The sequence below is a fragment of the Heptranchias perlo genome, chromosome 31 (assembly GCF_035084215.1).
Source record: "Heptranchias perlo isolate sHepPer1 chromosome 31, sHepPer1.hap1, whole genome shotgun sequence".
In the NCBI taxonomy this organism is placed as follows: Eukaryota; Metazoa; Chordata; class Chondrichthyes; order Hexanchiformes; family Hexanchidae; genus Heptranchias; species Heptranchias perlo.
The window spans coordinates 34345794-34363002 of record NC_090355.1 but is presented as its reverse complement, the minus strand read 5'-3'; the positions used below and the strand labels follow the sequence as shown (position 1 = coordinate 34363002).

Below are 17209 nucleotides of genomic sequence, written 5' to 3'. Positions count from 1 at the left end.
CTTCTAAAATCCAGGGAATACAACCATAGTTTGTGTAATCTATACTGCACTCCCAAGGCCAATCTATCCTTCCTAAGGTGCAGTGCCCAGAACTGAACACCACACTCTAGGTGTGATCCAACCAATGGTTTGTATAGTTAAAGTAACCATGAACAGTATGGACTGATACCAAATCCCAAGAAGTGTTTGAGCAAGATGTAAGGAAATGAATCATCTTAATGTCTGGGCACTTTATGGAGAAAAACTGTGGTATGAGACTCGAGAAATTTATTTAGCATGAAACATTAACATTTCTATTTACAGCATGGTAACCCAATCCAAACTTTCACCCATAGGATGTGTACTGCTTACATGTGAATTAGGAACATAAGAACAGGGGGTGGCCATTCAGCCCCTTGAGTCCGTTCTGCCAATTGCTCCTCCCTTCTGCTCTCCCAAGATCACAAACTCACTCTGAAGAACCAAAGTGTGATCCTCTGCTACGTCAGTATATAAAAACTTACCAAAAAAGGGCAATCTTATTGGAAAAAAAAGTCTCTTTCAGATAAGCAAAAGTTAATCATGAACTTCACCATGTCGACTGTTAATGGTGTAACAATTGGAATACCTCAGAAATTCCTTCCCAGCTGAGTGAAGTCTGCACCACTTTTCTAATCGTTTGATCAAAAGTGGTAGCAGGTAAGGTTAGAATTCACATTCCCAAGTTATGTACTCCACAGATCTTGAGTACTGATTTTAACTTTGATGATTACCCAAATAATGTCACTGAAGTTATACCCTATTTTTAAAAAAAGTGACATTGAATTACATGCATCATTTAGCAATCAACTAAATTACAGCCCCATTCAAAATTGTAATTTGGATCTTAAATCTTTACCACATCTGAGAATCTGTTCCCAAGCATGAAGAGGTTGGAGAAATTGTACTGGGGAATCAGATTTCCTGTAGTCACATATACCTGTACCAACAAATGGTGAGCTGCATACATAGAGACATTTGAATTTCTGATAGCATTGGTAGAGTAAGTTCCACAAGTAAGAGAAACTACATGTTGAGTTTTACCAAAGGAATAGCCTGCAGCTGTTCTGGTTTAATGGCACACAATTCCTGAAATGCTATCTAGTCACTATCCTAAATGGTTTACCAGATGAGAAGTGAGTTAGTCACTGTGTAGATACTGGTGACATCAGTCAGGAATACTCCTGGATGATAACCACCAGATTGTTGATATCTAGGAACAGCACAGCAAAACACTCAAGGCAATTGCCATTTATAATGGCCTGTTTACATTGTCATATCCCAATTTAAACACCCCATAAAATATTTGGCTACTGTACAATTGTAGCTTCTAGAAATAACAGCCAGTGTTAACTTTGTACTAATAATTGCTCCATTTCAGTTGGATAAGAAAACAGTATTGTCTGTAAGGGTAATATATCTCCAGATGTACACAATGAGCAGTAAAGACAATACACAGCACTGTGGCAAAACATGTATACAAACTTTATTGTAGATAACAGTAAAGACAGATTGATGAGAACCAATTTTTTTTTAAAAAACAAGTTTAAGATGAAGTCAGGACACCTTAGGCTGCCATGTGAAACATACCCCAGTACACACTTAAAAGACCAGGTGTCTACAATCCAGCGGAACATTCTGAAGTATGGTTTATAGACACCTTGTCCCATGTCAGGACGATTATGTAAACAAAAGCAAGTTTCTGAAGAAATAAACTTACAGCTCTGGTTATACTCTGTAGACTACTTGTATGCCATCATTTATTAGATGAAAGTTTTCAGGTCCATTATTACTGCTAGTCTAAGGAACCGCATGCCTTATGCTTGCATTGCTGGTGGTAGAATTATTAGTCATTCCATCAATTTATCAAATAAAGCAAAGTGGCATGGTTGATACCAGTCAGGGCAATTTTTTTTGCATGCTGAGAGGGGTTTGCCCACCTACAACTCAACTCAGTTTTTGTCTCTACTGGAGTAGCAAGATTGCATCGACAGACAGGAAGGACCTGCTCAAGAGAACGGATTTCCTAAGTGAAAACATGCAAATGTACAATACCCTTAACTTAAAACAATGTCAGGAGAAATTGAACAGAGATTGCATCCGTGAAACAACTGTATTCATCAGCTGCTCTGGTTATATTGCAGTCTAATTGACTACTGGGGGAGGGAGAATTAGAGATTAGGAAAATATCTACTGAAGCCTGCTGCAATTCAACCACTAAATATAGTTAACTAGCAAGACAAGTATACAAAGCTAATTTAGGACACTGTTCTGGCAAGATACAGGAACAAGAGGTCACAAATGCTGTAGCAATACATAATGGCCTATAACCTTAATAACTGGTAATACAAGTAAAATGGCACCATTTCCCACCTGCAGCAACAGCAAAATTCCCATTGAAAATGAAGTCACTGAAAACATTCAAGTGGGAAAGGGTTAAAGCAAAAAGTTACTTTGACAAAAAGGAATCTAACTCAAATTCTTAAAATAGCACTTTTAAATCAGGATTAATGGATTTGGGAGAAGTTCATACATCAAGTAAATCAGTTGTAATCAGAGGTCAACTTTTTCATTGTACAATAGCAATTCAAACAAGGTTCCTGTTTAGTACAGTATAAATTCTGGAAAGAGGAGAAAATTGACCAATTAAACAATGAAATAGCAACACGAGTGTACATTAAATACTGCAAGTAGCATTGACTTGGGATGCCTATGCCCCAACTCTTGAAAATGGTGAGGGGCAATGCCTCCCAAGTTACCCAAACCTAGCTGTGAGAAGCTAGTTATACCACAACTGCATTCCTTCTCAAATAGGAGCAAGAACAGAATAATAGCACAAATAAATTCTTCTGCATTACCAGAAATAGGAATGAATTTGCAAGAGTTGGAGAGCTGTGCCAAATCCACTGCACATCTTATACCAGTAATTAAAATTCAATGAATTACACAAGAGCTCAATTTTCTGCAGCAGCAAACTTTTTTGTGGTGTTCTTTTTAAAATATATATGTCACAACTATATTTTGGTGCTAAATGTGCTGGTGTAGTTTCCATGGCAGACTCTGGTCTCAAGAAAATGGAACCATCAGTCCAAATGGATGTGTGTTGCAACTAGTGCCAAGGCAATATATACACTATATACTAACTTACAGAATTTAACCACTAGAGGCAATAGGTCATGCCCTTAGGACAAAGACAAAAGATCAAGTGCAATCTTAGTAGTTAAAAGCAAGACTATTCAGTTAGCAAACTGTCCACACAAACAAAACGTGTGGTATTCAAATTTAAACCAGAAGAACTTGCAATGCAGCACTGGACCCAACTGACTGAAGGAGAACACCAAGTTCTCAGAGTTGCAATTCGCCCTTTGTAGTTACAATCACGTTTCCATTAAATACAGAACAGGTTTCTAAATATTACAAATATGTAGGTTTCGTGTACATCTTGGAGACAGACATCAGACTAGAAACACTACATATTAGTATACAATAGTAGGATTGGAAGTATCGACTGGTGTTGCCCGTTCCAGCTTTGTTGGATCTGTAGTTCTAGATGTAGACACCCATGTTCCAACAAGAGAGTTAGAGCGCAACAAACCAAATTAATGCTGAATTGCATTAATTAAGTTCACAGGTGCAAGACTGCATTCAACCGTACCCAGTGGAGGATGTGGTTTAAAAAAAACGATGACTCGTTCCTTAACTTGTTACTTGCACCTTTCATCTTTGCTTGCGTGTATACTAGGGTTGTTATAATTTGGATGTTTAATGAAAAGTAGAAAATACTCAATGCAAGAAACTTTATTTGGAATGGCCATTTTGAAATCAATTTTAATGCTAATGGCTGCAGCGTTTACTTCAGGTCTGTACAATCTTTCCTAAACATTTAACAAAAAAAAAACTCAAGACTGACTGCAATCAAGTCGTCAAAAACATCCCAGATTAAAAGTAAACTCGCCACACACTTTTCGTGTACACATTTAGTTTTATTGTAACAAAGCAACTTGTACACTTTTAACGTTTAAAACTGAGCAATTTTCCTTTCCAGTGAAACAAAAAATTACATTAGAGAATGTAGATTCCAATAAGATTCTACAGGTTGTCACTCCTCCATCCGCTGTGGGGCTCAAATCGATTAATATTTAAAAGTGTCGGCTTCGGTTGCACGGATGTTGTAAAAATATACAATGCATCAACATGCTAAGTATAGCCATGTCCTCAAAATACCCAACAAACCCACCCATTAGAACCCAACCGTCTGCATCTACCCCAGGTGCCTCAGTCACACCCCAATTTGTTACAAGAGAGAAGGAAACAAGGACTTGATGGTAACTGCTAATTGTCCACATCACATGGAAACACAGTGTAATCTCTGGGCCAGAACAGGTAGGAAAAAAGCCTATTCAAAATTATCTATAGTCACAGCACAAAGGCAGAAAGAAACTCTGGGCTTCCAGCAGAGGGAGGGGGGCGGGTTTAAAATAAAAAGTAAAAAAATACAATCACATTACTACAGAAGATGGTGTGCTGATCAGCTGGCTGGAGGAGAATTCATATCAGTTCATGGAAAATGGCAGAGAGAGATTGCCACTGTAGTTTGCGCATGTAACTCATCCCAATTGTGTATAATGGTTTAAGGACCTCAGGAGAACAAGGAAACTGAGCACAAAAAGACAGCAACTTGCTCCCAGGGACTAAAGAAAAAAAAGTAGGGGAGAGGTGAATGTCAACAGCAACCAGATCAGTCGTCTTCTCCTTCCTCCTCCTAGAAAGAAAGGGGAAAACATGTTAAAGCAAGCAGGCTAACAGCAAACAAAAAAGCCTAAATCAGAACCTTCAGATTCTCCCACAAAAGGGTGTGAAAATCACAGGTGTCAAGACTGAAGTAAATTAATGAATTTGCACTGAGTGGTGCAAAAAGATACCTCACTACAAATATGGGGCTCAAAACATGCGTTGGAAAGTGACTGAATAATACTTATAAGAAAGGAGTTTGCAAAACACAGAACTAGACAGACTTGATGCCCAGAGACAAGTTTAATCTGCTGTCGCATTTTGAAGTTTTTACATAGACATTACCATTAAAATTAGCACATATGGGCCAGGAGTTTAAAAAGGAAAGCACTTACCTCCGCTTCTTCTCCTTCCTCCTCTTCCTCTTCATCCTCCTCTTCTCCCTCTTCATCCTCATCCCCTTCTTCATCAATGTCCTCCAATCCCTCCTCTTCCTCATCTTCATCTTCCTCTTCACCATCCCCTTCTTCATCTTCCATATCTGGAACCTGGCCACACATCATGGTAATTAACATTTGTGTGAAAGCTCACCACAATGATTAAGATTCTGTGCAGGAGGCACAGCTGATCTTCAAGCACCAGTGGGACAATATCAGTTCTTTAAATGATACGGGGGTTCTTAAGAGTGCAAAGTAAAATAAAGCAGACAAGCTGTATACACAATATTAGATACCCAGATAATTGTTGCACTACACCAACCCAGTAAATAGGCAGTGGATTGAATATACAAATATATGATTCATACTACAGCAGATCCTCAGGGTAAATGCACCATACCACCCCAGCCATCCTCATTATAAAGCAACTGAAAAAAAAACCTAGGACCCTCCCAAGAGGCAGTTAATTGATTTAATCCTCTGTTGGGGTCTCAGCTCGACGGCGACTTGGGAGCCAATTATAATCGATACCCAACAGGCCTGCTCCTTTGCACAGGAACAAATGGCGAACTGCCCATGAAAAGAGATGCAATCATTGGTGGTGAAGCTGAATACCCGCAGCTCTTATGCCAAGTAGTAATTAATCGCTGCCTATCAAATCAGATGTTAGTTTGCATGCCTAAGACTGAGCTTTTAACTTCAAAGAAAGAGCCAAGGGTACTCACCAAGTAGTACTGCAGGGGGTTCGGCCAGATGTCATCCTTGATCACCTCTCCCAATTCATCTGCACCTGCATCCGAGTGATCAGTAAACCAGGTGAAGAAGCTTTCTGGTTCTTCATGCTGTCGCTTCCTGCCCGCTTTATTCTGTGACTGGCTGGAGCGCTTTGTCAGGTCCTTGAAACAAATTAAATACTTGGTTATGCGATGGGTAGATGCTTAACCATGTTAAGACTGTTCAAATGATTGTTTAGATACAGAACCACTTGTTTGTGGGACATTAAGGACTTCAAACAGCTGCACTAACACCGTGTTTTAGTTTCCAGTTTAGAAAAATCAATACAAAGGATGCAAAAGAACACGTTTTATTATAGTGCAGGATTAACATGTTGAGAAAATCATTACAGATTATGGAACTAATCATTTAATAGCAACCAATGTTATTCTAAACTAACTGCAATGGATTCTAGGCGCTCAAGCAATTTTTGTGAAGAGCAAATGTCAGAATACCACTTCTTCAGGCTTTCCTCAAGAACTGTAAATTGAAGGGGAGAGACTGCAACTATGCACTTAAATCTTCATTATAAAGTATTATGGAAAGCAGAAATACTTATTTAACACCCTCAGTATTTTGTGGATGATCTTGACCATCCTCAGCATATGACGCTGCAACTTTAAACATACCGTAAAGCACTAAATCCACATTGCCCCAATGGCTGGCAGGCGATGAGTTTTTTTATATATAAAAAAGGAAGTAATAACACAAGACTTCCTCTCACAAGATAAAGATTGTTAACCACCAGTCTCCAACAGCAAATAGGACAATAAATTACTTAAAAAAAGAACACTTGCTGATTTCCAACTCTTTAACCTGGGACATTAAGACTAATTGTAGCAACCCTTGACAGCAAAGATAATTGCACCCAACAGACATGGGATTGAAATTTCCAGGCTGTATCTCTTTACTAGAGTGATTCAAGGGAACAGGAGATTGCACCTTCACTGCTGCTCACCTATCTGTTTCAATCTAAGGAACATGTTTGGCAACTAAATTGAAGCAAAGGGTAAAAATACACTTTGCAGGTAGAAATCAAATACAGCTATGAGACTATTGTGAATAGCAATCAATTACTAGCTCAAATGCTAAATGCTTTCCATACACCAACTTGTCCATGAACTGAGCAAGATATTCAACTAAATCAAAAGCAAAATATTGCAGATGCTGGAAATCTGAAATAAAAACGGAAAATGCTGGAAATACTCAGCAAGTCAGGCAGCATCTGTGGACAAAAAGTGACAAAAGGTCATCATCTTGAAATGTTGACTGGTTCTTTCTCCACAGAAAGATTTCTACCTGAAGATATTCAACTAATTTTGCCAGCAAAACTCTCTCTCACAGATTGGCCAGCGATGGAAGACAGACTTGCATTTATAACACCTTTCACGATCTCAGGATGTCCCAAAGCACTTTACAGCCAATGAAGTACTGTTTTGCAGTGTAGTCACTGTTGTAGGAAACGAGGCAGCCAATTTGCACATAGCAAGCTCCCACAACCAACACCACTAAAACAGGAAATCTGTTTTAGTGGTGTTGGTTGAGGGATAAATGTTGGCCAGGACACTGGGGAGAAATAGTGCCATAGGATCTTTTATGTCCACCTGGAGGGGGCAGACGGGGCCTCGGTTTTAATGTCTCATCTGAAAGATGGCACCTCTGACAGTGCAGCACTGCAGTGCCAGCCTACACTTTGTGCTCAAGTCCCTGGAGTGGGACTTGAACCCACAAACTTCTGATTGCAGAGGAGAGTGTGCTACTCACTGAGCCACAGCTGGCACAAAGATTTAAAAAACCCAGTGTAAATCAATTTAGGCAAATTCAAATTTTGCATTTGTGGAAATAAGTTCCTGCAACATTTAAATCAATGTGCCAAATAACTCAGCCCAATTGTATACATCAGCTATGAAGTACAGAGAAGCACTTATCCAAAGGAAATCACAACATACTGCTCTTTCAGTCCCTCTTGTGGTGAGGGCCTGAGCAGGAATGTAACAAACACAATGCCCACTTATCCTCCTCCAACCGTAAGGTAGAAAGATAATGAAATTCCAAGTCCTCTAATAATCACTTTGTAGGAAAGCCATAAGACCCATGCAGTCTTTGAGCTTGTTCCGCCATTCAATTAGATCATGGCTGATATCTTAACTCCATCCACCTGCCTTGGTTCCATAACTCTTAATACCCTTACCTAAAAGAAAATCTATCAATTTCAGTTTTGACATTTTCAATTGACCCCAGCCTCAATAGCTTTTTTTTTGTTGGGGGTGGGGTTCCAGATTTCCACTATTCTTTGTGAAGTGCTTTCTAACATCACCCGTGACTCAAATCTAGGTTCTCAAAATAATTTAGGATTACACATGTTTCATATTAAATTACAGGATCACCTGTGACATTAAAAAGCATTCTGGTAGTGCACATCCAGTAACTGGCCTTACCTTTCCTGGTTTCCATTTGATCTCTGTTGATTTTGAAGATGGGTCTCCATTTTCATTCAGGTGAAACTCTTTGGACAGAACTTTGTTATCAAAGTACGGGTTCTCGTCAAAATACTGAAAATAAAAGCCACCCATCAGTGTGCCGTCATAATTACAGCGCCATTAAGAGGAAAGAAAACCTGGGTTGAAATTCCTAAAGCAAAAGAAAATCCGGATGGAACACAGAGTACAAAATGGTGGTAATCCTTACCCACCGTGATACTAAAATTACTCAAAGCAGCCATGTAAAAATTTCAGAAAATGTGAATGTGGCATATGTATTGAAAGGTTGTAATAAAGATTATGCACTGAATTAAAAGTAGAACATTCACCAAGCAATTTAACAAAACACTTGACTGCAGCTATTCCAAATAATTCTTTCTTGCACAATACTGTTGGCCAAACACTGCAGAAAAAACAAAACTGTTCCATATATACTATTTGCTAGACTTCAGAGAAAACTGAAAATCAAGAATAATGTACTGCAAAAAGTTAAATGTATTTCAAATGTTTACAGCCTTGGCTTAATTCTGAGCCAGAAAGTCATGGACTTACGCCCTACCAGACTTGTGCACATAAATGTAGGCTGACTAGTCAGTGTAGCAGCGACAGTGTTGCACTGGTCAGTGCCCTTTTTTTGGCATGAGACTTGGGCCCACCTACCTGACTTGAAGGATATAAAATATTTGAGGAGCAGGGATGTTCTCCCAGTATCTTAGCCAACATCTATCCCTCTACAAACACCACCAAAACAGATTAACAGGTCATTTGCCTCTGCTATTTGTGGGACCTTGGTGTTTTGTTTTTAACAGTCATTCTCAGGATATGAGTCACTGGCAATGCCAGCATTTATTACCCATTCCTAGTTGCCTTGAGGTGGTGGGCCTTCTTGAACCCCTGCGGAGTGCAAATTGGCTTCCATGTTTGTCCACATTACAGCAGTGACAATTTCAAAAGCAATTCATTGGACGTGAAATGCTTTGGAACGTCCTGAGGACGTGAAAGGAGGCAGAGTTCCTTAAAGCTTCTTAACACAATATTTTGCTCACCCTACTTGCATGAATAGAAAACTAGAGCAGAAACGGAGTAAACAAATGTAACACAAGTGACTTAGTGAAGAAGCAAGTTAACACTCACTCCACCTCTCAGACATGGGTTTAATCAAAAATAGACTGATGGGATTAATATCTCCATTCTAGCTGTTTGAGCCCATAAAACAACCCTTAATATCAGACACTTGGGCTCAACACTGATTGTTAGTGTGGGAAATTAAAATGTCACTGACATATAGAGGCAGGCTTTTCAGAATTTGGGGCAGAGTGCAATTAGTCAAGCTACATCTGATCTGGTAATATTTGATGCAAACAAGTGCAAGTAGAACAGCATCTCCCTTGATGAGCACCTGTTTCATCTTGCATGCAAGAGACAGCAGAGATCAACAGATGATCTGACCATGGGGGAACACCACAGCCAAACCAAAGGGTATTGAGGCAAACTGTAGCATCCCCATCAACACCATCCCAGTTCAGTTCTGCTAACTCAGTCCTGACCAGGGATCAAATCTGGGATCTTTATCTGTGCAGTTCAGCTATTTGCATTGACCACCAAGGCCACTGATTTACAAGAATAACTAATTTTTATTCCATATGATTTTAGGAATTTTATTTTTTTGGGAGCAGGTTAAAAATTCAATTACCTATTTTTCTGTGAAAACAGTGTCTTTGCTGTTATATTTTACAAACAGTACCCTGAAAGCTCATTAACCTTAGATACAAACCTGTACGAATAGGTCTTTTAACTTTCTATACAAGATGTTATTTCTCAAAGCAATTTTGAAACCAGAGTTAAAACACAAAGGAAATAAGTAACTCACTCCCAAAAATCAGTTCTATGAAATAAAATTGCTTTAGTAGACTCAAACATGTCAGCCCAAGAACAACGTACTTACAAAATCTATTCTATAGCCTGATTTGATATCTTCGAATTCTGTCACCTCCACTCTCGTCAGATAATGCAGTGCCTCTTCATCTTCCTCTCCCAGAAGCGCAGACACTGGAAAATATTAGCAATTTAAAAATAATTAAGTTTAACCCAACTGAATGTCATACTAAAAATATTTAAAATAAGCAATTTTCAGGCCAATGTTGATGAATCATATACACCGGCCAAAACTTGTATAACGACATTTTTTCCACAGTTTCAGGTCCACAGGATTCTTGCATATTTAATCAGTAATATCAGATGGTCACATGGAGACTGACGCTGTAATATGTACAAAATTGAAAAAACACAATCCTAACAGAAAATTTCATGCCCATTAAAATATACTAAGATCGCCATAAGTAAGAGCTAAGTACACCAACATGATCTCAGAGTTAAACATGAGGCAAAGTGCCCAGATAACCATAAAATGGGCCACATAGGTAACACAAAAATGTACACCAATAAAAGGTAGGGAACTCCATGACCGGTTTCCTTCCCTCCCTCCCCCAAATGCAATAATCAAAAAGGTCCATTCAGCGCATATACACTACAATATCCCTTTCCCAGCTCTTTCATCAGGTGATATATTTCAGAGACTCCAGGGCAGATTTCCAAGAGCTGTGCACATACCATGTTGAAAATAATTTAAAAGCTTACACACAATGGCAAATTTGAAGTGTGTAAACATCCACTGACCACTTTGCTTAATTTTACCAGGTAGCGGAACCATTTCTTAATTCAAGAGAATGAGAATACATGCAGCAGCCAAGATGCATTTAATAGTTATACAAAATGTAGTGCTTACATTAATGACAAAAAGTTCCAAGCCATGCTGCCATGGCCAGCACAGATTATCTTTCCATGTATCTCACTGCTGTTTGTGGGACCTTGCTGTGCACAAATTGGCTGCCACATTTTCCTATATTACAATAGTGACTAAATTTCAATTACACTTCACTGAAAGGCACTACATAAGAGTAATTTCTCTCTTTCACACAACTGCAAATACTATTAGCTAGGATCCAAACTTCTCCAATTAATCTCACACCACATACATAAAATTAAGTAGCAAAAAGCCCATTTGGAATAAAAGAGTCAATATATGTTACTGCTTTGGACACAAAAGTCACAACTTTTCTTACTTTTGGCAAGTTAGCCAATTTCAGTTGAGATGGTGGGGGCACAATAATCAGTCTCAACACATCAAGGATTTTGGGAATGGAAAGGGGACCATGATTCCACCTCTATAATGTTAGGGCAATAGGCAGTGAAAGGATTAAGCATAGCTGCGATTCCCCACCGTTGTCAAATAGCCAGATGTTCATGTTAACATGTGGTAGGCGGCCACCGTGACAAATTAGAGGTAGGGGGAGGGGGAGAAAAGAAGGAACCGGTTGCTGCTGAAATTTGCCCCAGCAGGAATCAGAGCTTTTGTGAATGGCAAGCAGAAAACCTTTTTAATGCATTCTCTTCTCCATTAGGTCTCAAGATACCATCCTATGACACACAACCAAACAACAATAGCACAATGACCAATCTTTGTATCTAGCAAGCAACTAACCCATCATTCCCTCTCCCAAAATACAGAGAAGTGATTTGCTTTTGATCAGATATTTTCCACGTGACTAAGTTTGGGAACAAAAACATTCAACGGAACAATGAGTTAGGCCACTAACAGAGCAACCATCTTAACTAACCTCTATTTTAAACGTAAAAACTTGATGTAAACTAGTTCAGATATAAAGCTAAACACAACCTAACCAGGCTTTATAATTCCCATTGCTTACAAGCCAAAAGGAATGCAAATCATTCTCTTACAGGAAACTTTAAAAAAAAGCACAGTTGTCAGCAAGTTTTTAACTACTGTAGCCATTGGTTGCAAAACATACCATAGATTTTAATTGCTCCACCATTGGAGACCATGCCTTCAGCTACCTAGGCCCTCAGTTCTGGAATTCCCTCCCTAAACCTCTTCCTCCCCCTGAAGACGTTTCTTAAAACTTGCCTCTTTGACCAAGCTTTTGTCTTAATATCTTGTGGCTCGGTGTCAAATTGTTTGATAACACTCCCATGAAGCACCTTGGAACGTTAAAGGCGTTATGTAAATGCAAGTTGTTGCTGGAACAATTACATCAGCAGCAACAGTGAGACTAGTACAACAAGTTTAAAAAAATACCATGCTTTCAGTGTTTCAAATAGTGAAGGCGGTGTCTTGCTGTAAAGCCACACCAACCTTTGATCAGTACTGCAGTAAACAACGTGTGCCTCTAGGGGTCATTGTTAAGGAGAGCCACCTATAGGCAACTAGTATTCATTACAATGTCAGAAAGTTCACTAAAATTAAGCCTACGCATTATGGCTTTAAACTTATGCCAAAGACCATCCAAAAATCGAATCACATTTGCTCCAATTTCTTGGAAGTTGACTGTGCTCTCAGTCAGATTCTATCTTAAAGAAAGATCAAGTGCCTTTTCAGTACAAACTATTACACTAGTTAGACGGCAACAAATAGTACACAGGTGACATTTAAAATAGGCAAATACCTTTTTTGATAGTACAGTAAAATTCACTCTTTTTCAAGTTTGTCCTCTCCAATCTATTTAATATAACCATTCAATACATATCCTATCCAATCAGCAATATTTTGTCCATCCAAACAACCTACTGCACTACATTGCTTACCTTGTGGGTGGTTGACAAACGTAGTCACCCAAAAGTTGGGGATTTTGGCAATGAGTTCTGACCGCTTCTGGAAGTATGGCTGGCGTAGCTTGTTGTATTTTTGCTCTACTTTCAAAATTTCCTCACTTGCCTGTTCATTCAGTCTAAAAAGAGAATTTTTTTTGAAGTCACAAGAATAATTTGTAGCTTAGTAAAATAATACTTCCTGGAGTATAGGAAAAAGCAAAGTCTTGGAGCATAATGCAAAGATATGTTTAATTCACCACTCCACTCAATTGCCAGTGACATGCACCAAGCAGGGCAACTGCATCTCTGCACGTTAAGGGCAGGAAAAAGGCCACTGTAGTCAGGAACCTAGAAATACAAAGACGATGCATTTCCTTCATTAGAAACTAAATTGCCCCAAATCCACCAATGCAAACCAGAAGTGGCATGGCAGTTGTTCTTTAAGGCTGCAACAGGGGTTTTAAACCAGCCTGGCCACTATTTCAAGACAATATATTTATCCACTGAGCTATGGGATCACTGTGGCCTTTTCCTTCTTCCAATTACATCCCCCATAGAAGATGTTGACTGCTTCATGGGCTACCCTCTGGCCACCTTCCAATTGGTTGCCCAATAAGCCATAATACACATCTCAACAATGCCAGCTAGCTATTCAACTGGAGTACAATTGCATCCCAACCTTATATGCTTTCCACTAGACATTCAACACTTGTATTTCAAGCAGGGGTGGCTCAATAAGGGCAGGAAGTCTGGCTGTTTCCTCAGCCAGGTGTACTTTGGGAAACATTTAGGAGCAGGTTTACATCTACCGTTTCAAGTCAACTGAATTGTAAGTTAAGCCAGTTTTTAAAAAAATGGACACATTGTGTACTACTTAACCACACAGGTCATAAGATCCATGGTTCTGTGGTGAGCCAGCTCACCTTATTGGTAACAAAGCTTCAACTCCCCAGGCTTTTTGTTCGATGATAAAGAAAGGGTGGGGTGAGACAGAGAGGAGGAATCTGACCAGGGCGGGCAGATGCTGAGGACAATGAGGCAACAATGCACTGCTGCTGGCACTTGTGGAACTGTACTTCAGCGCAGGTTAATGCCTTCAAGGTGGAGAAAGATGGGTCGGATGAAACATGATGTTGGTACTTGGACACCAATCGTGCAACCTTGAATGATACAGGCTTGCCCCAAAATTTTTCTTCCACCCCAAAAACAACTAAACATCTTCTGGGAGAAGGCTAAATAGTATCTGCCAACCAAAACTAGGGTATAAACTAAATACACCCAAGTCAGAGTTTAGATTATCACAAAAAGTACAGTTGTTGCAGCAGTGCACAATATAATCTCATTTCTGTTAGTTAAAAACACGTGGCAGCAACTGGATTGTCATTCAATTTTTAAAAAACAGTATTCTTCAAATTGAGATAGGATTTTGAATCTGGACTTGGAAAATGTAAGTGCATAGAGCACTTTGAAACCTATTCCTGGGGAACCTACAGGTGAAGTTGACGATCAGCAAATAAAAGTTAAAGCCAGGATTGGAGGTCTCCAAGAGCGAACACTCCAAATACAACAGAATTAAAAGCACGTACAGTACTATATTAACAGGCACCGTATACCAGGTATATTAGTTATCTTAATCTGAACAGTATTTCAAAAACCATCCTAGTATAAACTGATCTGTTTTAAGAAACTCATTACTTGTTAATCACAGATTGAGTATTTGCCCCCAATTTCACAAATTTTTTTTTTTGAGAATGAACTTACATCGCACAAAGTTTCAGGACCACATGTCACTATATGGCTCATCAATACAAGTGAAGCAGTGGAAACTTTTTCAAACCAAGGGCCACTCCACCAAATTAAACAACTAAATTTTGTTTTAAAAATGTTACGTTAGGGTTAAAAAGATTCAAGGGCCAAGATCAATAAACAGCCATGGGATTAAAAATACAAAATTATACACCACTTCCTTTACAGTACCTGTCTATTTCATTCTGTACTTCATCAATGTGTTCAATGGCTTCCTGTTGCTCTTTTTCTGTAAAGAAAGTTTTTTAAAAAGTCACACACAATTGGAGAACAGTTTTCAATCAGCACACATACCAGTTCTAATAGACATTTTTAAAATGACAACTTCAACGTTGTCTTCAACCCCAAGAACTTTCCCTAAACCAAATGTTTTCTTTGGCAATTCTAAAACAGCCACATCAAATATAGGTTCACTGAAACTAACACCATTCGCACTTGAAGGCAATGTTCCCTCCAAATAAAATTGCACTTTTCTTATTCTCAAACTAGTGTTAAGGACGCACAAAGTCGTGAACTCTTGATTTTGCATCATTTCCTATGGACAGATGCCCTTGGGAAGAAACATTGCATTAAATCTTTAAAGGCAATGGGTAAACTTGGAGGGAATGTTAGTCACATTCCCCAAGTTAACCTTGTACAAGTAACAAAAGAAATACTCCCGAGTAACATTTTACTGAGAATTTACAATCACAGCTACAAAAGTAGATGTAGCGAAATCTGTCACCAAACCACCCTCCAGGAAAAACACTAGAGTAACTCATTTCCTTTTTCCTCACCCATTGCCTGGAATCGTGAAAATTACGGATATAATATATCATTCTTAAACAGCAGCCAGATTTATATAGCATGGCAAGAGACCCCCCTCCCATTCCCTTTATAGCGAATTTAAACCAAGATACGTCAACAATTCGCCTGCGACCCACGTTTCAGTGCCGCTTCCCTTTGTGTTGAATGAACCCCTGCTAAATTACGGGCCGCGTGGTTCCTCCCCAAAGGAAGTCGCTGCTTTAATATCGGCATTTCAAAATAAATGAACTGCAACGAAAATAAATTGTTTAAAATTAAAGTATTAAGTAAGACTGGCGTGCACATTTGCCCTCGTTTTAAAACATTTTCCTTATTTTCACAATTTTAGTTAGAAATCATTTTTCCTTTAAATGCATTTTTTTTCACATCAAATGAAATATTTAAATTTTGGAAACGCATTTGACTTTCCCTCTCATTTTTGTTCTGCTTTTTTTTTTGCAATTTGCGCGTCTCGAAAACGATTCTCAAAAAGGAAAACATCTACTCAAAAGACAAAAAAAAAGTCTCAAAAGGAAGGCGGATTCAAAAAAAAATTCTCCCATAAATGCCTCATGTGTACAGGAAAGGAAAGTTGTGGCGCTCGCGGTTCAAATCGCGTTAACTCCACTTGCGAGCGAGGGTGGTTAATCCCTTTAACACCAGGCCGCGTGGTTAGGCCTCTCTCTCCAAAATCGGCTGCCTTCAATCCGCCCCGAGTGTTGTTGTCGCTGCTGCTGCTGCTAGCGGGAAGCCCATGTTGGGACCTGCCTCCCAGCACATTATCCTTGCCCGCTTTCGGCTTAGCATTGGGGAGGGAGGGGAGGGAGAGGGGGCCGCAGGGGGGGGGGGGGGTGGAGAAATAGGGCATCTCACCTCGGGCCGACGAGCAGGCCGCGGCGGCTCCATCTCTCTTTCCTGGTATCATGGCGGCCGCCTTACACAATGAGGGAGGAGGAGGAGGAGGAGAGAGAAAAAGGACAGAATCTCGCTCGCTCGCTCTCTCTCTCTTATGTGGGTTCATAAACATGGCGTCGGAGTGAATGGGTTACCCTCTCCCGCGCTGCTTTTCAGCTCTCCAGCCTGACCGAGAGGGGGAGCGTGGGGCCGCCATTCCGCGCACACAACACCAACACACAACTCACAATCACATATGTAATATATAGATTAAAAATCGTCACACAAATTACCTGAGGTCTCGTCTGCTCCATCATGGTTCGAGTTCACCTCTTTTTTACTCATCTTTGTCGCCGGGACCGACATCTTGGAAGAAAAAAAGGGGAAATAAAAAAAAAAGGAGGAAAAGACCGAAAAGCCTGACTCGCGCTTTTTTTTTCTCCCCCCTTCTCTCTCTCTCTCTCTCCTTCTCTCTCTCTCTCTCTCTCTCCCCTCGATCGCTCGGTGGCTCTCGCGCCTCTACCACAGTGAGAGAGAGGAAAAAAAAAACCCCGCTCGAGCTCAGCTGCTCCCGCACGCACGCGCAAGGGCCAGGCATGCGCAGTGCGCCGCCCT

At 39.8% G+C, this 17209-nt stretch overlaps 1 protein-coding gene across 2 annotated transcripts; it reads right to left on the bottom strand.

The window, feature by feature from the left end:
* Positions 1-3980: 3980 nt before the first annotated feature.
* LOC137300698 (protein SET) lies at positions 3981-17176 on the bottom strand. 2 transcript variants are annotated; one of them, XM_067969954.1, is made up of 8 exons: positions 16888-17176; positions 15086-15143; positions 13103-13245; positions 10386-10489; positions 8399-8512; positions 5912-6082; positions 5145-5297; positions 3981-4780 (listed from the first exon to the last, which is right to left on the bottom strand). In XM_067969954.1, exons 1-8 carry the CDS (start codon positions 16958-16960, stop codon positions 4757-4759), a joined length of 840 nt encoding a protein of 279 aa, XP_067826055.1. In that variant the 5' UTR covers positions 16961-17176; the 3' UTR covers positions 3981-4756. The 2 variants fall into 2 exon arrangements, with proteins under 2 accessions (XP_067826055.1, XP_067826054.1); XM_067969953.1 differs by lacking the exon at positions 16888-17176 and adding an exon at positions 16574-16679.
* Between the last annotated feature and the right edge of the window lie 33 nt (positions 17177-17209).

Bases quoted from the DNA above. Each gene is read 5' to 3' on its own strand.
- LOC137300698 (XM_067969954.1), bottom strand. From the start codon at position 16,960: ATGTCGGTCCCGGCGACAAAGATGAGTAAAAAAGAGGTGAACTCGAAC. The intron at 13,246-15,085 runs GTACTGTAAAGG...TTCTCTTTTTAG, and splicing joins GTACAGAATGAAATAGACAG to ACTGAATGAACAGGCAAGTG. The intron at 4,781-5,144 runs GTAAGTGCTTTC...CTTTCTTTCTAG, and splicing joins AGGAAGGAGAAGAAGCGGAG to GAGGAGGAAGGAGAAGACGA.